Genomic DNA, 22,602 nt, shown 5'->3' with positions numbered 1-22,602 from the left:
GCTCTTAATCGCTTTAAGAAAACCCTCTGGTTCTCTGCATTTCAAAGCGTCCTGGCTTTGCTTTTCCTTAACACAACTCCGAGGGAAGCCAGGGATACTTATCAGGTGCACAAAAGCAGCCCTCCACCGGGGTTCATCTTCACCGCAGCTGCTTTCCAGAAAACACAGAGCTGAGGGCAAATAAACACCAAGACGGGGAAAGTCATTTTCTTATGAGGTTTACGGGCTGGTAGGCCTGCGGACGGAGGAAAAAAAAGAAAAAAGGAAAAAAAAAAGCAACCCATCACATCCTTACCCTGTTTTCAAGCTGACCAAGGCATCCTCCACTCCCTTCTGATTGAATTTTGTCATGTACTGATGCATGTAGGGGTAGTTATTACGAATGTTTCTCTCAGTACTGCCGTTAGGCACCGTGCCAAATCGGAAAGGTGGGGAATAGTCGTGAGGTCTCTGAAACTGGAGAGAGAAAGAGGGAGACAGACGGACAGACAGACAGGGCAGAGACAGAGAGAGAAGAAGTCAGCCACCATTCTGTCTTGTGTCAGAGTTCAACATACGCATGACTTACAACATCCGCACAGGACGGCTGAACAAACCGAGAATTTCTGGGCTTCCTTTTTTATTTAATCACTCCTGCCACTGGCCTGCGAGCTCTAGGAGGTCAGGAACAGCATCTGTCTCGTTCCCGCCTGTCCCCCAGTGCCCAGCAATGGGCCAGGCTGGGTGTGCTAGAGACATCTGTTGGATCGACTTTTTCGACCCCGTTATAGAGCTAGCCTTGTGGTGGGCACGCGGGCCATACTCAGGAGAACACCAAGTGGGCTAGAATGAAGGTATTGCTTTACTCGGTTCGTTTATCTATCTTCTAGTGAAATTTTCTGCTTTCCCCACCAATTGCTCCCTTCTCTGAATCCCACTGACAAGTGCCGTCACCTCCCCCAGGAAATGATGAGCAATGGAACGTATCACCCCAAAATATGCGTCCTTGGCATAAGAGGCTGGCTTCTTTGGCTGGCTATTTTTAAGAAATAGCAGACACAAAAGAAGCTCTGGAGAGACGTTAACCCTTCTGTAAGAGGCATTTACACGGATAAGGGCAAGCTCTACCTACAAGGAGGTCTTCCCCTCAGCGCCCGGAAAAGGAAGAGGATTTGAACTGTAGAAACTCTTACCAGTGTTGAAGGCACCAACTTAAATCTGCCTGATAACCTCACCCTTGTTTAACTGTGCTTTTCCTGACAACCTCCCATCCCTGGCCTCCCCACCCGGGCTTCCAGCATCACTCTTTTGTGGTTAGCTGGAGGGGCCGTTCAAGCTGGAGGCTTGGGCCACTTCAGGGAGGTACTCAGTTTTCCTGGACATGTCCCATGTCTACGGAAGGCATCCATGCTATTAAACTTCTGTTTGTTTTTCTCCTGTTAATCTGTCCTTTATTACAGAGGAGTCTCAGCCAAGAACCTATAAGGGTAGAGGGAAAATTACCTTTCCTCCCCTACAAGCTTGCCATTCATTCATTCTCCACTCACCCATTCATTCACACACGCATGCATCCTAGACTTATTGGGGGCCTGATCTATTCCAGGCACGATGACAGGCTCCATAAACATTTCTGGAGCTGAAGTTCCTCCTAACCATTAGCCTCCCGGTGATGCCCACGTCTTGCTTGGCTCTCAGGCCTCCAGAAAGGTTGGATGTCCATATTCTGCTTCTCTTCCCTCATTAGCGGATACCATCTGTTCACAACATCAGTATTTGGGGCAACCCAACCAGATTCGGAGTCAAGAGTCCTAGGTCTGAGTCCCAGACACAGAAATAAAATCTCGCGTCAGCACAGGGAAATAGGTACAAGTGTGAGCTCAGGTTCAGAGGTTAAAAAATCGGGTTCTGTCATTAACAAACTGCGGGACCTTGGATAAAGCACTTCACGCTGTCCCCATTTGTTTCGTGTCCCTAGAGTGGAAAACATACCAGTCCTTCCCTTGCAGGGTCAACGGGAAGTTCTAAAATTATTTTAATTTGTCAAGTAATTAAAATACGGCCTGCGACAGACTAAGCACTCAAAAACAGTTACTATTATTCTTTATTTTTACTATTAGCATGGGTAAAAAAGTAACCTGGGCTTCATTTTTCCATGACGTATGACATTCTGGTACTATAAAGGAATGATAACAATGGCCAGCCCTCTCCGAGGACTTGCTTGGGGCCAGCCGTGTGCCAAGGACTTTACAAATGTTGGATCATTTCATCCTCATGATGAATCTGCCCGGTAGCTCATCTTGGAGGCTCCATTTTACAGATGAAGAAACTGAGGCTCAGAGAGATTAGCTGACCTGTTTAGGATCCCACTGCTTACAAGCAGCAGCCCAGAATCCAATCCTTCGTATGCCTGTCCTCACGAACTCTGTTGTTCCTCACAGACCGTCAATAGCAACCCCTCCTCTTTTAGAGGGAAGGGAAGGACACCCAGCAAAGCCACGGCGGGACCAAGGCTGGGATCCACAGATGTCTCCGACTTGCAAGCCAGCCTGTCTTCCGTGCAGCTCAGAGCTGCTGGAGAAGGCGTCCGAGTTTACCCAAGTCAAACGAACTGAAAACATCTTTCTTCCGTCCAGACTCACACTCCACTTTACCGTTAATTAAAATTTCCAATTGAAAACCGTGTCCCCTAAATCAGGCACGCCGCTGTGTAATACGCAGCCACCACCGCATTTGGGGGAAGTGGCCATACCCTGTCCAAATGAGACCCTGCTGCTGGTGCCTTGCCTTGGGAGACTGCGTGTGTGTGTGTGCGTGCGCACGCACCCACGTACGAACAGCAAAATGCTCTTTGCACTTAGTGTGGCAGGCAGTGCCCCAACTCATCACCAAGCGGGGAGGGGGCGCCGGCACGGGCTCGTTGGCACGGCAGCCACCGATTCTGGGGATTGCAGTAATGATGCTATTCGTAAATCCAGCTGTTAAGAGCAGCCGCCAACCCTCCGGGGGCGTGGACCGTTGGACCCCTGGACCAGGCGCCTTCCGCTCCAGTCCCCATCTGCGGCACAGAAGCCACGTAGCTCTTCAGGTTTCCTTCCAACCCTGTTTCTCTTCACACAGTGATGGAGACGGATATTCGGCCTCAGGGATGAATTTCCGTGCGTCCCGGGCCTGGACTGGACCCTCTCTGCATGCAAAATCCAGCCCAGCACCAAGATCCAAGAACCTTTCCCATTATGTAAAGGCTGTCAAACTTTTTAAAGCAGGGCTCTCAGGGCACAGTCCACAGCCCAGGACACTCCTTCATGCCCACCCCCTCCACGCGCACACATGCCGCACACACGCGCACACACACGTGGGCACCCCTGCGGGGCACTTCTCCTACGGGGGATCTATTCTAACGTCATCCGTTATGTTCTTTTTTTTTTTTTTTTAAAATGGTCACAACCCCTGAATTATTTTCATGACTCACTCAAAAGCCAGGACCTACACGGTGAAAAACAGGGGCAAGCACAGCTCATCTCTTAAATCCCAGGGCCTCCCACTGAGGACACAGTCCATGTACTTGACTGGAATGATTTCCAGCGCCACCTTCTCCCGGAGAGTTCCGTGTGCAAACAGAAAGAAACAAACGTGGGCTCAAGCAAAGGAAGGGGTGAGGCAGAGAGGTCCCCGGTCAGCCTGAGACCACAGAGCAATGTCATCACGATGCCTGGGGGCAGGAGAACTCCCTGGGACTTCTCGCTCTGAAAGCAAGCCCTTTAGGGTAGAGGAAGTAGAGATGCAAGATATGGGAAATGAAACGTTTAGGGAAAACAATGGCAACTGACCAGGACATTGCTTCATTCCTTTAACACACCCAAACTATACACTCGTTAAAAATATCTGCCTTCTGTGGCTATAAGTAAGGGGCCTTGGCACCTGGGAGCCCCGTGTCTCAGGTACGGTCTTCTCCCGCGGGTGGTGGGCCGCACGCTTCTGGGGTTCAGCATGAAACAACTGGGGGCCCTTCGCAGGGAGGAGAGGTTCAGAGGCCTCTCTGTTCAGCCAGTGACCACCCAGCAGTCTGGACGCAGCGCTGAGAGACAGCCCAGCTCCACGGGGACACGTGCCAGGGCTCCTCTGCCAAGGAGACTCCTGGAAAACCCCCTTTTATCACCAAAGGCCAGCTAATGAAGCGGCTTGTGAGACCCCGGACGTGAGGAAGGGGCTCACCAGGCAGGGAGGCTGATCACGAAGGAGGAGGAGGAGGGCGATGAAGAGGAGGGAGGAAGAGGAAGGAGGACGAGCCCTTCTAATAGGATTATCCACCATGTGCCAGGCACAGGGTGGCGATTATTTCTAAGCCTCCTATCAACCTTGCCAGCGAGGTATTAATACGCGCCCCCACTCTCGTTAGGAAATTAAGCCTTGGGGATACGGACATACCGAAGGCCCCATGACCATGTTGCGGCAAGGTCAAGATCGGACCGCAGGTTCACCGGACCCCGAAGACGACAGTTGCTCTTCCCACCACATTACCCTGCTTCCCAGGGATGGAGCTCCGCTACCCTAGGGATCGCCAGCACGTTGGAAAGGTTCCCCACCAACATTTCAACTTTCCTTCAGTAATTCCTAGGGGAGCATCTACCCACGAATCTGCTTATTTATAATTGAAGCCAAGCTCATCTGAGCACTGTGGGCTTCAAAGGTGCTTTTCCCAGCAAGCACCGAGGCTGCAAAATGCTTGAAAAGCATCATAAACCCAAGTTGTTCCATAGGTAATGGTGATTAAAAAAGGGGGGGGGAGGGGAGGAAAGCCCACCGTGTATCGTATTAAAATAAATTGATTCAGTACAGATTTTTGTTTTGCAGACTTTCTTGGGATATCTGCTATTAATCTTCTGGGAGCATTTAGCTTATGTACTCCAAGAATTTTGCTGTTTATCTAATCGTATCAAGCATTTAATTAAGAGAGCTAGCCGCCTGCCGCTAACGCTCTGAGCTTGGAGGCCGAGCTGTGTCCCACGAGGATGTGGGATCTGTTCCTGGGTGTCTCCGAGTCAGGGAAGGTCAGACAAATTATTAGTGCTTCTAATTAGTTTTCTTACAAGCGGTCATGTTATTTAGACCTAAAACTCTGTGGCCAGGGACTGTTTTCTCCCCTTGCCTTTGAACATGGCAACAAAGAGCAGTGTGGGCTACCAACTACTTTCTTGAGAAACCCTTTGCTGAAGACGCGGCTCCCACTGCTTCTGCAGGACCTCCAGCTGCTTATTTTGGCCCCCACGGTGTGACGGCGTCATGGCCCGGTGCTTTGTAGCCGTAGGGGACTCTAGGGGCTACAAGGCACGTTCACGATGGCTGTCTCCTATCGCGCTTGCTCCAGCCTCTTCTCCCAAATGTAGGGGGAGGGATGAGGTGGCGGGGCCCACGCAGCCCGCACGTGGTGGGTGGTGGAGGGGGACAGGGGGACGGGGACAGGAACAGAGCCTTCCTGACTTGATCTGCTGTCTCACAGGTGCCATGAGCTTTAGAAGCTAACCCAGAGCCAAGGCTTGGGTGAACACCATATAGTAAGGACGGACTCCCGGAGAGATCTGGAAGGGAGCGTGGGCAGGAGGTCAGGGATTAAGAGGAAGCCAACTGAGGGGTGATTTGGGGCAATGTCTCAGCTTCCACCTGATGCCGCAGGGAGCTCCAGAGAAAGCGTCCCTTGGGCGCCTGGATGCAATGGAGTTGCTGGGGTTTTGGGCCCACAGTGGTTGGCTCTTGGTTACAGGGAACGAAAGGACTGGGGGAAATCCAATCTCCAGGCCTTTACTGTTCCAGGGCACCAAGGTCAACACCCTCTGAAGATCCCTGCTAGGAGCCTCTGTTAGCAAATGGGGGATGGGCACACAGAGCTGGAAAAGGGGACACCGGGAGAGCTGGATGGGGCACCCACAGTGTCCTCCACACCACACACTTCTCACTCAACATACAAGTATGTCCTGAGCACCCCACACGCCAACTAACTCTACCCTTAGCACCACCTCTAATCTCATCAGTCTCACCTCCTTTATAATACTGGTCCTGCCTGAGATGTTCTTCCCCATTTACGTTTACTTGCCTGTTGCTTATTACTTTCTACTAGAATTTAAGTTTCATGGGAGCATAAGCTCAGGCTGCAAAGTTCGCCATAGTGGCTGGGAAGACCTCTCTCAGGAGGTGATATTCCCCCTCAGGCCTGAAAGTCAAGCAGGAGCCAGCCACAGATACTGGGGAAGAACATGCAAGGCAGAGCCCGTGACCAGTGCAAGAGTCCTGTGGTGGAAAGATGCTTGGGATACTGAAGGAACGTGGTGGCGGGAGTGGGGGAGGGGGCTCATGAGCAAGAAGGAGTGTACTCCTGGGGGGTGGGCCAGAGGATCCAGGGCTCTGCCGCCACCAGAAGCAGCCTGGCATTTACTCGAGCCGCAGTGGGAAGCCATCAGAGAGAGACCAACCCAGCCCCCGCCCCTCATCATCTCCCTGATGACAGGCCTTCTCTGCGCCTCTTTCAAGCACAGCGTATGTCACAGAAAAGCGGTTAGGGCTTTTCATGGTTGATTTTCTATTCAGCAGTTTGTTGATGAATGCCAAAAGAATATACGTAGACTTATGTCAGCAAGACACGCTGGTGAGATTTTATAAAGAAAGACGATCACCCGCATACACGAGCCGGACAATCTCGGCCGAGCAGCAATCCCCACACTGCTGAGCTTAGCAAGTCAGAGTCTGTTTGCTGAACCCACAATTTCAATGGAAGGATGCACCCAGTTTACCTCTCTTCTTCCCCTGTGCGCCTTTCTCAATAGCCCACCCCCCTCGCAGCACTACAGCAGAGAATGGAAATGGCAGGTGTGAGTCCTGCCATCTTGCTGATTCGGGGAGCACAGCCCCATGTGGCGGGGGCTGGAGACACGCCTGAGTAAAAGGAGCCGGTGGCGAATGAAAAGCCCTCTCTGTTCCTTTTGTGTCCCCTGAGGAAATTCCAGGTGAGTTGAGGACGCAGACGGTGGGGCTGCCCAACCACCCGGGTCAAAAGGAGCTGTCAGTCTGGTCTCCGGATAGGCTAGGCCTTAGAGATGACTTTCGTTCATGTCATGGATGAGAAACCCAAGACCTGGCAGGTCCTAGAGACTCGGCCAAGGCCGGAGAACAGGAAGGTGGCTACAGCTAAGAGCACCCTGCTTCCTCCCAAGTTGTCCCCCATTGAGGCTCGTCGTCTTCTCCACCATCACACGCTCCCTTGAAGGGAGAACCCTAATCTGGGCCCTCCCACGAGTCACAGAGCTTTGGGAACCGTCCCTGTCATGATCCTGTAAATATGAGAAGGGACCCTTTGGCAGAAACAATGCTTCCTAACGAGATCTGGAATCTTTTAGCCCCTTCAGGGCTGAGCTTAAGGTTCTGTTTCTAAAATTCTTAGCAGTATGTCAATTTAAGTTCAGAAGCCAAAAAACCCAAAAACAAAACCCGTCTGGCTTTCGGCTTTAGAGTCAGTTGATGGGTTTGGATAATAGGAGCCCGCATCGCACTCTTCTGAGCAGAGAGCAGGTAAGAGCCACCCCTCGGGCAGTGAGGAAAGCGAGGTGACCTTACCTTTTTGTCACTGAGGCCGGTCACTTGGTCCACGAATTCCTCCTGGATCATGAAAGCAGCCAGGTTGGCCGTGTAGCTGGCCAGGAAGATGACGGCGAAGAAGGCCCACACAGACACCATGATCTTGCTGGTGGTCCCTTTGGGGTTCTGCACAGGCACGGAGTTGTTGAACACCAGGCCCCAGAGGAGCCATATAGCTTTGCCAATCGTGAAAGAAGGCCCGTGGGGTGCTGCCAATAACAGAAAGGACAGTATCGTCTCCGAAGGACAACATGGCGGCCACCCGCAGTCCTGCCGCAGGTCCAAAGATGGAACGGGTCTCTCATGCTTGCCCCCCATCACTGCCCAGAACCCCGGCCGCCCCAGCTCCCTTTATCTTCAACAATGAGCACTCCTCCCGCATTTCTGGCTAGATTCTTGCCACATTTCTTGAAAGAAGGGGAAATCAAAAATAAGCAAGAAAGGAGAAGCAAACGGCCATGTAAAATGTGGGTTTGGATGAGACGTTGCATTCGGGCCGGTTGTAAATTTGGATTTAATTTCCATTTGGGGGAACCAATCTCCTTTAATAGATAGAGCGCGCCTTACAAAAATGTGTGCGTGGGGGCGGCTTTGGTTCTCACCGGGTGATGTGTGGTATTCTAATCCGACTGTCCCTAGCAACTGCTCCTGCCCAAACTCAGATGGGAATGAAACCAAATGAAAAGGAGAGTAGAGGAATGAAACCACAGTAGAGGAATTCCACAGTAGAGGAATGAAACCAAATGAAAACCCTCTGCAAATGGAAACATCAAGGAGCCAAACAATAGAGCTTCATTCTTCCAGCACTTCCCAGATGGAAGACATGTGGCTGCAGGTCATGGACCTGCTTTGATATCCCAGCACTTTCTCTCCCTCGGTGTAGCCTTGAAACACCTACAGGTCCCTTTGAAGATTCTGAAATGGGCCTTGTAGCCAGCTGAACTAAAGAAGCAGGGCAACATGGCCCAATGTGCTGGTGGGGAAGGGTGGGCTACGCACACTGGGAAATGCACTCCATAGGGCTTTCACAACTCTTTTGCACAAGGGGGAAAACAACCAATGTCTGCCCTCATTTCATAGGCAAAAGGTCTTCCTTTAACAGAAGGTTAATTTTCATGTCATTTAAGTAAATGAAGATTTGAAAAAATGATCTACTCAGACTTTAGTTGGCAACATCAGCAGAGCAGCAGAAGTAAATCACGGATCAAAGGTATGACGATCCGGGCAGGGAGCCTGGGAGAGGCAAGCTTTCTGCACTTTGGAGGCCAAACTCTGGCTACACCAATATTTATAACATCCCCCATTCAGCACATTAAAGGGAAGTCAATTAATTCTGGTATGCTCCATCTCAAACTCTTCCATCTCTCTTTGCCTAGTTTCATAATAAATCTTCTGGGCTTATTCCCAAGATGCCAAGAACTCTTAGGAAAAAAAAATAATTAGAGCCCATCCAGTTAACTTCATGAGCTACTTAATTTTATTAGGGATGCGTGCTGGCCAGGAGTGATGGCTGTATGGGAATCAGAAACAGGCCCTTGCAGGGGTTCTGTCCAAGACTTTTGGGAATTCCTGATTCATGAATACCATTACTGAGCCGTGCATAAAATCTTCCCCATAAAGTGCAGTGAAATGTAACAGAAAACCATACTGCACAAAGAAACAGGTCGCTGGTCTTTCTGGAGAGCTTCCACAAGCAGATGAGCAGGGAGCGAGACGCCTTGGGGTGATGGAAGGGCTAGGGAGGTGGTGGGCTGGGTTCCTCGCTTTACCATGGTCTTGGAACTGTGGGCTTCAGCCAAAGGAGGAATCACCACAAGTGACTGGCCTTTGGATCATGTTTGATCTTCCAAGATATAGCCCTGATTTACCTGCTTAATTCCAGCTAAGTCCAAACCACCGTAATCCTTGCTCTCAGAAAACAAACACCTTCCTCACTGGGTTCCCTCTGTCCACTGCTGCCTGGCCCTCCCCTTGTCTTGACAGAGTAGCCCCAGTGACCTTCCCACACTGTTCATGTTTCGTCCCACCTCTTCCCTTCATCTTGTATCCCTGTCCACCTCCCTCACTCTCTTCTGTTTTATCAAGCTCGATTCCCCGACGAGGACTTTGCATTGGCTGCTCCCTCTGCATCAAATGCCTTTCCCTCCGTTTTTTTTCACATGACTTCTCATTCTTTTGCTCTCAGCTTAAATGTCCTGTCTTCTGAAAGTTCTTCCCTGCTCGGCCATCTTATCTAAAGTAGGGACCCCTTCCCGTCATTTCACTTTGGTTTCTGTCCCGCTTCTCCTTGAAATTTATTACCGCCTGTGATTATTAATGCATGTGTTCATGTGTGGTCTTTGCAACTAAATTCTCGGCTCTCTGGGGGTCAGGAAATCTCTCCCTGATTTAACATGTTATTCCCCTCTCCTAGCACAGTGCCTGGCACATAGTACCCACTCGGTAAATACTCATCAAAGACATGCATGAACTCACAAACAGCACAAACGCTGATCGCACGAACATAAATATTACCGCTCACTGAAAACCTTCTCAGGTCCCACTGCTGGAAGCTCCGTATTGGTTAATGACATTGGCCTCTTAGTGGAGGCTGACAATTATCCCATTTAAACATAACACGATTATTCACGGCATCTTCACCGGGTTTGGTGGATGGGAGATGGTTTACAGACAGTAATCACCATGCTTCAATGGTGAAGAAGTGGGAGGACCTCAATAAGTTCTTAACAGGAACCAGGAACTTAGGAACTAAGTTCCTAACAGATTCCCATGACCTGCTGGCTGTTTCCAGTACTGAATCTTCCCAGTGAAAAGAGTATGCGGCAAATTCAAGTGCCCCTGATTTTGGATGGCTCTACGTCAAAGACCTGCTGTCTTCCACCGAGTTAAGTCATGTTTAATGAAAAAGATTCGGTCCTAGCAGCAGCCTTTTGAAGCCATCCACTTAGAAACTGTTATGCATGGAGGAAGAGTCACTCAAAGTGATGTAATGTGTTTATGTCTGTCACATGAATACTGGTTCGCATAGGACCCTCTTCACAAGTTATAGCCAATGACTTTATGACCTACTTAATTTTATTAGGGATGTATGTTGGCCAGGTGCAATTTTCTATCTACTGAAGCAGCTTTATCAAGTATAATGCACTAATGTCAGGCACTATCAAGAGGAAAATGCAATTCTTCGGGAGAAAATAGCCCCCCTTACAATTATCTTTATTGTCAAATGAATGCAAGTGTGATTCAGTAATCTGCAGTATGTTCTTAAACTAGGTTCTATAAAAGCCATTTCTTTGCATAGACGGAAGGCGAGATTCACTGCAATCTTAACGTTTCTTTTGACACAGATTTCAAAAGTTAATTGCCAGAAAAACTTCTTTTTACATCTGCTCTCTCAACAAATTGTCAGTAGTTTCCACCTAACAACTACAGACTTCACATGATAAAATGATGAAAACGCTTCATTTGGCTTTATCCCTTTTCAGTTGAGGCAGACATCCCACCACGGGGTGGAAGGAAGTAGTACTGGTCGCCCAGCTCCATTCCTATCACAGACTAGCAAGATGGTATAGGGTGAGGTGTTCTGAATGGGAAATCTTTGTAGAGAGTAAATGAAAGAGCGTTAACCTTGGGTCATATTGACGAGGGGGTCTCACCTTTCCCTTTGGCTAAGTTTCTGTTGTATCCAACAGGACTGAAGTACTCGAAGACAAAAACAGCGATGGCGGACACAATGAGCAGCATCACGAACATCATGACCCAGACGGAGGCGCTGAACGGTTCTGCAGGGGAACAGGCCAGAGGAGTGGGACATGGTCAGTGGGACACGGTCATGCAAGACCAGCAAGAAGACCAGAGGCCCACTGGCAGGCTCACTGAGAAACCCACCCTCACGTGACTCCAACCATTCAAAAGAAGCTAGTCAATGTGGATTCACACGTCTTCACCGTCCTTCATTCTACAACAGGTCTGAGGTATTTTATAAGGCTGCATATAATAGGATAAAAATAGAGAAGAGCACATGACATTTTCCAAACTGGGTCAAGGAGTGGAAAAACAAATGGGAGAAAGAATGCAAATAACGAGACCATCCGGTCCTATGATCATAGTAACACGCAGGGGACCAACGCTAGAAGGGGAAGCAAGACTAGACCCAAACAGTCAAGCCTAAGGCTTCTGCAGATCAGCACAGGCTTTATTCTTGTTTTCATTTTTATCTTTACATGCCAGAGGGACGGTGGGCAGGGAATTCCAGAAGGAAAGGGAACATTACAACCTGTTAGAAAAGGACTATAAAATCACGGAGTTGACAGCAATACTGGAAGGTCACCGTCTGCCCCCACTACTCCCATGCTCCCCACCTCACCCTCTGCTCCAGACAGATGAGATTTCTACAAGTTTAAAATCTTGTTGATGTTGGTAATGGGCTTAAATGCATTTGAAAAGTCATTTGAGGATATTACACTCACATGGTAATTCAATGAAAAACATCACTGAGAGTAGAGGCAATGAAGTAGTAGATGGACAGATGGTTATTTCCCCCCCACCGAAAGGAGTTTAGATCACGCTCATTTTCATAGAGATGTCTCAGAAGGGCAGGCCAAGTCACAAGGTTCTATATCTTAGAACACTCAAGAAAGTTAAGAGCGTTTGTATTCAGTCTGATTGAGGGAGCCGAATGGAGCCATTGTATCCGCATGTGACACAAGTTTGCTAGAAAATCAGCAAAGGCTAAAATTTTGAAAAATGAAAATATCTCCACCTGAATGCATCATTGGGAAGAAACTGCCCTTGGATACCAATATATGTATAATTCTTTGCCTCATAAGCAAACATTTTCTGAGGGTAAAATATAAGAAGGCCAGTAACACTTCTTGAAGAGCAGACATTTTATTATTTTTAAATTGTTTTTCTGATGGAGCTAGTAATAATCATAAGGAACTAGGCTGGTCGCAAGCCACCTTATCATTAAAGTCTGTGACTCCCTAACACAGCTAGAGGTCATCGTAAATTCCAACTTAATGAGCTTACTACATAGCAAGAAACTAGTATGTCCAAAGCTTTAACTACACTGGATAATTTAGAAACCAGAAGGAATGGTTTGCAATGCAGTTTTGACAGTGCGGATATGTTAAAAAGGAACAGGTAACAACACAGCCCATTCGGTCTGAATAAGACAAGATGAGTTTGAAGAAACCAACGAGATTGCAACAACGTATCTTCACTGAAATTACTTTGGGTGGTAGCAATACCACGGCCTTGAAATCATTGCAGTTTGGTAGTGAGGTATATCCACACAGAACAAAGTGGGTAATTAGGGGATTAAAAATACTAAACATTCAAGATAGAAAGAAATGGTGAAGTCATTCTCTGAGTTGGGTATGTTCATGGGACAGTGTGTCTTTACTACAGGAGATCTCCGTGAGGAGTCAGCGAGCATGGACATGGAAAGTGCTGGGTGGCGTGTGGTGGTGTGTGTTGCGCACTACACACACAGTATGTGAAACGGAACAGTTGTTTGATTCCATTGTTAAAGCCGGAACCCGGAGCGGGGGTGGGGGCGCGGGGGGTGCACTTCCTGAAAAAGGCATCCTGGTTTAAAACCTGCGCGTTCATTAATCTGATAACTTTTCTCTGCAGGTTGGGATAACATGATAAAAAATACAAGAGGGCATCCTTTCTGAATTCTTCCTTCGCACATCAGAACCTGTAAGTGTGCAGTGGGCTTAGAAGGAAGCCGGATCAAGCAACTGATCCCAGATGTCTTCCCACTTGGAAGCGACATCTGTCGCTTGACTTGTGATCATGGCACGGGGATAAAAGGCTTCTGCGACAGGGTTCTGGTTTCAATAAGTTGGGTACCTAGGAGCGCCCTGAAGGACTGCTGTTCTCACACACACACACACCACCATGTGTAGAAAAGCATCACAGTAATGGTGAAACACCACCATTAGACGTGTCTAAGGAGGGACCCAGAAATATTTTGGGTGGCTCTGGATTACGTCCTCTACTGGTTTAAAGCAGACGCATTCATTCACGAAGGGACTTCAATCTAGGAGACTCTGGGTCAGCATTTCTTTGGATCGAATGACCCCATCTGCTTGGCAAGTCTTTGGAAGTAACTGAATGGCAATATCACAAGAGACGCCACCTCTGTCCTTGAAGAGCCACCGGTTACATTTTTACACAAAAACTCAAGAGGCATTACCTGCTAGTGTTTCCAGTGGGAGCTAATGGAGTTTGTGGAGAGAGGACAGGAAATACTGAAGAGTAATGCAATCAGATTTTGAATGTTTGGGCCCTTCCAGATGACTGAGCCAGTGAATGGAAAAATGTAGGTTAGCATGATTCATTATGACTTTCAAAACCTGCCGATAATGACCGTAAATAAGGGGGCACACAATCCAATAGGGATGTAATTTAGTGAGTTGAAAAACTATGAAGGCTACTGATGTTAAAACAGCTTTGAAAATAGTTTCCTCTGGCTACAATATATCTTTATTTTATTTTTAAAGATACGGTAGGAAGAGTAAGGGTGGAAAGGAGGCTTAACTTAGCAAAACTACCTGACTTTTTAATGGAAATGTCCTACGAATGCAGGTAAGATAAAAATCCAGGGGAAACTGGGTTGAGGCCAAATTCGATATCAGCAACCCATTTTTTAATGAGCCAAGCCAGCTGATGGTACTCCCCCCCCCCCCCCCGATTGAATTGGGAAGAAAAGTTTTCTCTAGCTCACTATGGAGATATGGCAACAACTTGTGAAAAGAAACAGATCTCTAGGGGCGCCTGGGTGGCTCAGCTGTTAAGCGTCTGCCTTCGGTTCAGGTCATGATCCCAGGGTCCTGGGTTCGAGTCCTGCTCCGCGGGAAGCCTGCTTCTCCTTCTCCCATTCCCTCTGCTTGTGTTCCCTCTCTGGCTGTGTTTCTGTCAAATAAATAAAATCTTAAAAAAAAAAAAAAAAGGAAACAGATCTCATGGGGCTCCTGGCTGGCTCAGTCGCTGAGGGCGGGAATGTCTCTCTCCCTCTGCCCCTCCTCCTGCTCCCATGCACTCCCTCTCTCTTAAAAACAAAAGAAAAGAGAGGAGAGGAGAGGAAAGAAGAAGAAGAAGGAAAAGAAAACAGATCTTTCCTCATTCTTTCCATGAACTCACTTCTTCCAACCTCTTCTTAACCTCCAGGGCCAAAGAGCCCTGTTAAAGGGCGTCCTAGGGAGTGGGAAACCGTGATAAGGACAGGCTCACTCACACCACCCAATCACTGCTAAGACTCCGCCTGAGTTGTCCGGGTCAGTCGGTAGCATTTTGCCTGGTGTCCTGAGGCTCCCTAACTGAGATACGGGTCATTATCCATATCCGACAAAGACGTGTTTCTGTTGAGAACGGAAGCGGGGGTGCAACGTGAAATCTGGGCAGAGGTAAGGATTTCAACCGCTTCAGTGCGTTATAAAAAAATGCAAACAGCAAATCCAGGCGTCTCCGCGAGTGAGGCGGAATCCAAAATCCTTGCCGTCAGCCTTCCGCTCAAGAGAAGGAAGCAGGGACAGCTTCCCTGGAGGGCCCCACGATGGACCAGTGAAGATGGTGGGGAAAGAAGACCACTGGCCGGGAGCCGCTGGCCACAGACTGTCTCTGGGCTGCAAGTGCGAGCTCTCCAGCAGCTGCGCGTGTGTCCGGAAACGTGTAAGAAATCTGGTTGACTCTGATCTGTTTCCCCTCTCTCGTGCAGTTTGCTTTAGGGGTTGGCCTCAGCCTTCCCAAATCTGGGACAAACCCACGGATACGGGGGCGCCAAGGAGAAGGGAACGGGAATCCCACGATCTTCAAGGCAGCTGCTCTCAAAAGCTGTTGGTGATAACCTGATACTCCATATCAGACTTTCCTTTAAAGAAAAAATAAATCATGCATGGCTGCGTCCCACGCGGTTTCTCCCTCTCTGGCCAGGCAACTATGCATACAGTACTAAAGGAAACAGGATGATAAAAAAGTAGAGCTCTACCTCGCTTTAAAAAAAAAAATTTTTATGTCAAAACATGTATTTATGAAAATAGTTAAAAGGAGAGCAAGGAATTTTTCTCCCTTACAAACCAGTCCGCTGGAAGGATAGTCACATTTAAAATATGATTCCGTTAATTTTCCATCAGTGTATGCTCTCCAGAGTACTTGCATTTTGTTTATCCGAGTGCTGGTATAAATCACGGTGCGGTCATCGTCATTTCACCCTCAAATCCAGTAAATAAACGGCTGTCATGCCAGTGAGGGATGGACGATGGGAATGAGGACGCGGAATAAAGGCTTATGGGCTGATTTAAATTAACTGTGGACAGGCAGGCTTATTTTTTTAAATGTTTTCCAGGCTCTGAGACGTGTATGTGCTAATCTCCATTCTGTACAATCGGGACCAATATGTGAATATGCGATTGTGTGTTCAGGATCATTCCGAATCCGAGATAAACAAAAGATGTTAATGGGGTTGGCTGGGGGTGTGGGGGTACAGAATTGAGATCATTCAAATAGGACAGGCTCTGGAATGCAGTGATGTCATTGCAAGGAACTGACCAAGGTCCTGCCTGGTTCCATCCTTCCGGCAAACAAGACAAATGCTTCTAGTTCCCTGTTAGGAAAACAGCAGTGACCTTGGTGTCCACCTACCTAGAAAAGCAGAAGGTGAGACAGTGCCGTTGCTTCTTGAAACCATGACACTGATCCCCGTCTCCACAAAGGGCACGGAGAAGTCCACCACTTCCGAGCGCTCCTCGTTGATGGTGAGCGAGCCGACCGCCATGACCGCCCGTTGGTAGACCACCTGCACGCAAGGCAAAGTAGCACAGACCCTTTACTTGCCCTTCCCACCACCCCCGAGCACCGCAGGCGCGGAGTCCAGATTAGAGCCCACGGGAGGAAGGCCACTTACTTCCCCAATCATCCCGTTCCACACATTGTTGACTTTCTTGCCATGCTTCCCATTAGTCACCAGGTAAAGGTCATAGGTGAACTTCACAGTGCGGGAAAGCTTCTTCAGGATATCGATGCAGAAGCCCTTGCAGCATTTTTTAACATTCATGCCCTCATTGGTTGAATTGCTGTAGGAGAAAAAAAAAAAAACCCGAGACCGTAGAATATGAGCACGGGGAGATCTGCTTACCATCATGACCTAAGATGTTTCCACCGTTTTCCATGCGGGAAACTGAGGCTCAACAGGAGGGAAGGGCTTTTTCAAGGACAGGCAGTAGTTTATGTCGGCAAAAGGACTAAGTGTTCTCATGGGACAGTAACCACAACGGCTAACTTTTATTGAGTGATTATTTGTGCCATGTACAATGCTTCAGGATAATTGTTGAAATAAACTCCATGGCATTTCTCTTAGTTAACAGTAACGGTTTCTCCATTATACCACCTCTTATCTTTATGTTTATGATACCTACAGCCCCTTTAGAAAGTTCTGGCACATGATCTGAGCTGAACTATAAAAGCTTATCAGAAAATGGAAGAGAGACAGATGACGTGAAATTCTCAGCTGAAGGAGGGTTTTGCTTTATCCTACCACTGCAGATAGAGGTTTGCAACCAAAGAGAACAAATAAAGGTGTCTTCCTTAGGAAATGCACTTTGCTTCCTGAGGAAACCGTGACTGAGAACCAGAAGACGGGGATCCACCTCGTGTCTGAGTCCATGAACTTACTGTATCTTGATGGAGTCATCTGTCAAATGAGGGCTCCCTCCTAACACTTTCCCTCCCTCCCTACATCGCAGGAAGTATAAAAGCTGACACTTTGAAACAGTAATGTTCTTGATCAGGAAAAAGCCCTATTAAAATAGGGAGGGTACTGGCCTCTTAAAAGCTGTCATCAACTACCAAGGTGACAAAGGTGGCTTTGTGCCAGCCACCCTGCTCTTACTTTATTCACCTGGCCAAGTCATATTCAAAGGACTATACAAATCAAAGGACTATACAAAAATATAAAATTTTAAAGGCACTATAAAGTGCCTTCAAAAAGGAAAGAAAGAGTGTCTTCCCAACTAACAGCTGCTACTTGGACAATTCCTGTCGGAAGATCAAGACCTCTCCGGGTGGTGGCCCAGCTGGTCCACATGAGCTCAGCTCCCTGAGTCACGAGTGTCACGAGATACGTGCTCTGGACATCCCACGGCGGGGCCATCCACGCACCCAACTGTTACGTAAGCACTAAGTGATGCTTATGGAGATGCAACTTCACAATAGGAAAATACTTCCATTTCCATATCACAGGGAAAAAAGTAGGTTACACAGTGTTCCATACAGAACAGTCCCAGCTAGATAAAAACAGATGAGCTTATGAAATATCTGGACAGAAAAACAATGAAATAGGAAGCGTAGCTATTTTTGAATGGTGAAAAATAACTTCTCTTTTTCGTGGTTTTAGGTTTTCTTCCCCCCACAAATTAACTGCAGTGAGTATATACTACACATATAATTAGATACACACACACACACACACACACACACACACACACACACACACCCACCCACCCACCCACACCCAAGCACCACTGACGTCTGTCTCAGCCCAGGGACACGGGGAGATTTGACAGTGTGACTTCGAGTAATGGTAGGGGGTTGCAAAATGCCATGAACATGACAGAAATGTGTCCAAAGTGCATTAAATCAATGGCATGTCCAAATACAATTTCCTTCTCAGTATCTATCTGGGGCTCATTGAAAAATGTGGAAGAGCCAATTCTTTTTTTTTTTTTTTTCCTGGCCACCACGGGCCACACATCAATGCCTCCTCTCAACCTCTTCCTATCTCTGTCTCCTTTGTCCTCTGCTCCCTCCCTTCTTCTGTCAAAGGGTCTTCCTTCTCCTGGTCTGGATTCCGGGGAGAGCCTGGATAGCAGTTACAAACACCCCAAGCTTAAGATTCGGGGTCACAGGTGCACAAGGGTAATCTTTGGCCTCACTGAGAATCTTAGCCAGCTAATGAAGTAAGTACCTCCCCTAGTCTCCTAATAGTAGGCGTACATCTAGATTCAGGTCTATGTCTAGATGCAGCAGTCATTAATACATTTTCACATTACCTACTGTGTGCAAGACATGGAATTATACCCTGGGACCATGGGATGAAAAGCATGCAGCAGATGCGACAGATGAATTTCTCCCGGGGATTACGGAAACACAGACCGGTTTGTAACTGAAAACTTTCATGAGTTCTAATCACAGCCCTGGTGTATGGGCACAGGGGGGTGTGATTTGACCACAAAGACATCTGAGAAATGGCGCCCAATGCAATCTTTTCCCGTTCCCCACCATCACCCAAAAGAAAAGTGACCCATAAAAGCCTATGTGAAGAAAGGGATCTAATAAGAAATCCAGCTCCCCAGCTCTCCAGTTTCCCAGTGTGGCCAGTGGATGGGATCATGGCTGTGGAGGTCGGACAGAGCCGCTGAGAGGTCCCAGGTCTGCGCCTCACCATCAGGAAGACACAGACCAGTTTCTTCACTAACAAGCCTTAGCGTGCTCCCTTGCAAATTAAGAAGGCTGGTGCTTACCTTGCAAGATAGTTGGGGAGATTAAATAAAATAAAGTAGCTACAGCACTTCTCACATTAAGTGCTTAAAAATACATTTCCTCTCTTCTTACCGACCATCTGACAGTTTGGGGAATTAATCGACAGGATGGCCATTTTCCCCCGATGTAACAAGCCAGATCATTTTTTCTCGATTTTCTCTTCATGCCTTAAGACCCAACTAACAGATGAAAAGAAATGCTTGATTCCCCAGCTCATTTCCTGTTACCTATGTTTTTAGAAGACTGATGTGTGTCCTAAAGACCCCACCATTCACCAGAAGTGAGAGAAAACGTTTTCCCTGGGAGAACGTCACCAAGAAAAATAGAGCCATGTTACCTACCAGAATCCTTCTTAGAACCAATCAGCCTGCCTCAACGGTATCACCTTTAGGAAATGCAATCGATCTGATCTGTGTTAGTACTGAGATGAATGGGTTCCAGCAATTGCCTATGGCTTTCAAAGACTTTGATATCGCCTAGATGTGCAGTAACCTTGTCCCGTGGCCAAGTGAGAGAAGGAAGCTACAAACCACCACCTCCCACAGGAACCAAAAATGTGAATTTGAACCTGTTGATCTGTTTATAGTCTCTACTAAAAAACGTAATTCTTTTAAAGAGAGTAATTTATTGGGGGGGGTGGGGTTGGTTATTTTCTCCATACAAATGTGGCTCAGGACTCGTGGACCTACTGTTGTCAGCTCCAAGGCTTCTGATGTTAAAGATTTAAAGCTCCCATGATTGAGTAGGCTCTACTTGATGGCCCCATCAAAACAAGAAAGGCACCATTGTCATAAAGGAGGTGCCCTGACTGAGGTCAGGGTCCTCGCTGTGTGCCAACCGCCCTGCTCTCTTCATCTGACCAAGCTGTGCTCAAAGACCACCCACCCAAATCTAACTCTGGTTGGACAACTTTCCCGCATTTACCCCTTCCGTCTCCCACCCAGCGCATCACTCTCCAGCACCACCCTGGGCTTCCTTCTGTTTCTCACACCTGTCAGTCTCTTTCCTACCTCAGGGCCTTTGCACCCGCTGTTCCCTCCACCCAGAAGCCTCTCCCCCTGTTCTTCACATGTTCATTGTCCTTTTTTGTATCATCTCACATGTCACCTGTATGAGCTGAAGAAGCCCCACGCACCTCAAGTGACTCTCGCCTCACACCACCTTATTCTTACCCTTTACAAGGTTTATCGTAACATGGAGCTGTCTTGATCTTTTAGTGGCTGAGCTGTTTTGTAACTGTGTGCGCTCTATATGACAAGACCCCCGTCTCTCGTCTTCTCTGTTTGCTGATGTAGCCTCCGTGCCCTGCACTGAGCCTTACACATGAACTGTGCTTCCTGTGTATGTATTCATTGACTAATCTATTCAAAATTTCAACTCCAATGAGACTCCTCATTGATTTAAAAAAAGGGGGGGGAGCTTTCTCCAATCTACAATGTACCTTCATAATCCATTTTGCAATCATATTTTTAAAAAATGATCTTTATCTCAAGCACTGGGCTCCGGGGATCTGCATCTTGCATAACGACTTCCGTTGGAATCTGGGATGTGGGAGGACAGGTACCTGTTCACTCATACATTTAAGCATTATCAACACTGGGGGGTCCCGTTCTGTGCTTATCACCGGCATACAAAGACTAGTAAGCCACGTTTCCAATATTTTGGCAGCTCCCACTCCAGGGGCAAAGACAAACTGTAATCCATAGAAACAGGCGACAGAGAAATCGAGCAGTGGGCGCTGAACGTTTGAGTTCCTTCAAAGTCGTGTGTTAAAACCCTAAACCCCAGGGCGATGGCATTAGGAGGTCGGGCCCTTGGGAGGTAAAGCCCTCAGGAATGGGGCGCGTGCCCTTAGAATGAGACAGGAGAGCTTGCCTCCTTTCTGTCTGCTCTCCACCACGTCTGACGCCAAGAGAACACGGCCGTCTGCACTCCAGACACCCGGCTGGTGGGCTCCCGGCCCTCAGAACCGTGAGAAGTAAGTGTCTCTCTTTTTTAAGCCACACTGTCTGCGGTGACTTGTCACAGTGGCCTGAACAGACTAAGGCACAGAGACACACCCAGGGTTCTGCGGAAGGAGGGATGGCAAAGCCAACTTGGGGAGGGACTGAAAGGACCAGGGAGAATTATCCAGATGAAAGGAGGGGCTCGGAAAATACTGACAAAAGTACTCCAGTGGTAGGCCTTTTCCCTTCGCGAAAATCCCCACGAGGGCGTGCTTTCCTTTCTGTTCGCACTAGAAAGACTAGAGTCAGGGCCTTGGACCTGGTCACAAAGCTTTATGCTCTCCCAGAAGGCTGATAGGTTAGGGACAAACTCCACCAGAAGCTCTCACAAAAATTGGCAGTTCTTACTTCGGTCGTTAATTTAAAAAAAAAAAAAGGAAATGGCACGGATGGGATGCTGGCTTGCTGTCGGTAAACTAGGAGACCCAGAAGGTCAGGTCCATGCCAATCACATCAGAGAGTCCTACAGAAGGTGTACCATGCCGCCCCCCGCCCCCCCGGAGAGAAGTTTCCAGAGTGTTTCCAGAGTGTGTATCTGGGATATATAATAAAGATGGGAGGGAGGAGATGTGCAGTTTGGAAGAGGGAGCAGTCAGAAAAATAGAAATATATATATATATATATTTTTAAGGAAAGACTAAGAATATGGTGGTGGAGGGAGCTGGATGAGCATCTGAGTCCCAGCTCGTCTCACAGCTCTGAGCGTGTTTCTGAATCTCCCCATAACTCAGTACAAATATCTAAAGGGACCCAAACCACTTACCTCCTATTGCTGTTGCTGGAATTAAATGAGTGTAAACCACCTGGCATACTTCCAGTTATTACCTCTTAAAAAAAAATCTAATATTATAGATTATAATCTAGTATCAGAATAGCCTACTTTATATGACATTTTATTACGGTACCACGGGTGCCGTTGCCGAGGACACGTGCTGGCTTTAAAGGACCGGGCGCATTCAAGAGACACCACCCCCGGACTCACTTGATTCGGACAAACTTCCGGCACGGCACGGTGTTCCTCACGCACGTCTCGGTCAACGGGTCTATGTCCTCCACGATGACAAAGGGGGCCTCCTCCAGGGTGACGATGCTCAGATGGTTGTCGTCCGGCTCACAGTCTGAGAAGGACTTGTACCTTGGCCACACGGCGTGCCGCAGGCTCAGGGTCTGGTTCTCCCACTTGCCCACCTGCATCAGAGAGACAAAGGCACACCTGTGCTTTTTTGCAACACTGACTTCTAGAAAGGCGACTCCTTACCTGAGCGAGGTCCGAGGCATGAACTCTACCCATCTTGAGGGCTTTTCTGTGACCTACCTCCACATATGCTTCTGTGTACATGTTAAAAAAGATAGGGCTAAAGGGAGAACAGAGGACTGGGCAGCCCCCACACCCTGGCTTGTCCCCCGCTAATTAATATGGCGATGGTGCCTACACGATGAGGGGGGAGAG

General features: G+C 48.1%; 1 protein-coding gene across 1 annotated transcript in view; it reads right to left on the bottom strand.

The window, feature by feature from the left end:
- Nucleotides 1-22,602, bottom strand: part of LOC111156070 (glutamate ionotropic receptor NMDA type subunit 2A) — a 368,159-nt gene that overhangs the window by 53,830 nt on the left and 291,727 nt on the right. Inside the window, exons 5-10 of the mRNA XM_022516657.1 lie at nt 22,135-22,340; nt 16,514-16,682; nt 16,252-16,405; nt 11,256-11,381; nt 7,582-7,811; nt 296-456 (exon numbers count right to left, since the gene is read on the bottom strand). Coding sequence (XP_022372365.1) covers nt 296-456; nt 7,582-7,811; nt 11,256-11,381; nt 16,252-16,405; nt 16,514-16,682; nt 22,135-22,340 — 1,046 coding nt within the window. The remainder of the gene's footprint in view (nt 1-295; nt 457-7,581; nt 7,812-11,255; nt 11,382-16,251; nt 16,406-16,513; nt 16,683-22,134; nt 22,341-22,602) is intronic.

This window comes from Enhydra lutris, unplaced genomic scaffold, assembly GCF_002288905.1.
Source record: "Enhydra lutris kenyoni isolate GAN:26980312 unplaced genomic scaffold, ASM228890v2 scaffoldscaffold45, whole genome shotgun sequence".
In the NCBI taxonomy this organism is placed as follows: domain Eukaryota; kingdom Metazoa; phylum Chordata; class Mammalia; order Carnivora; family Mustelidae; genus Enhydra; species Enhydra lutris.
The sequence above is the reverse complement of the archived record's forward strand: the minus strand, read 5'-3'. Positions and strand labels throughout refer to the sequence as shown.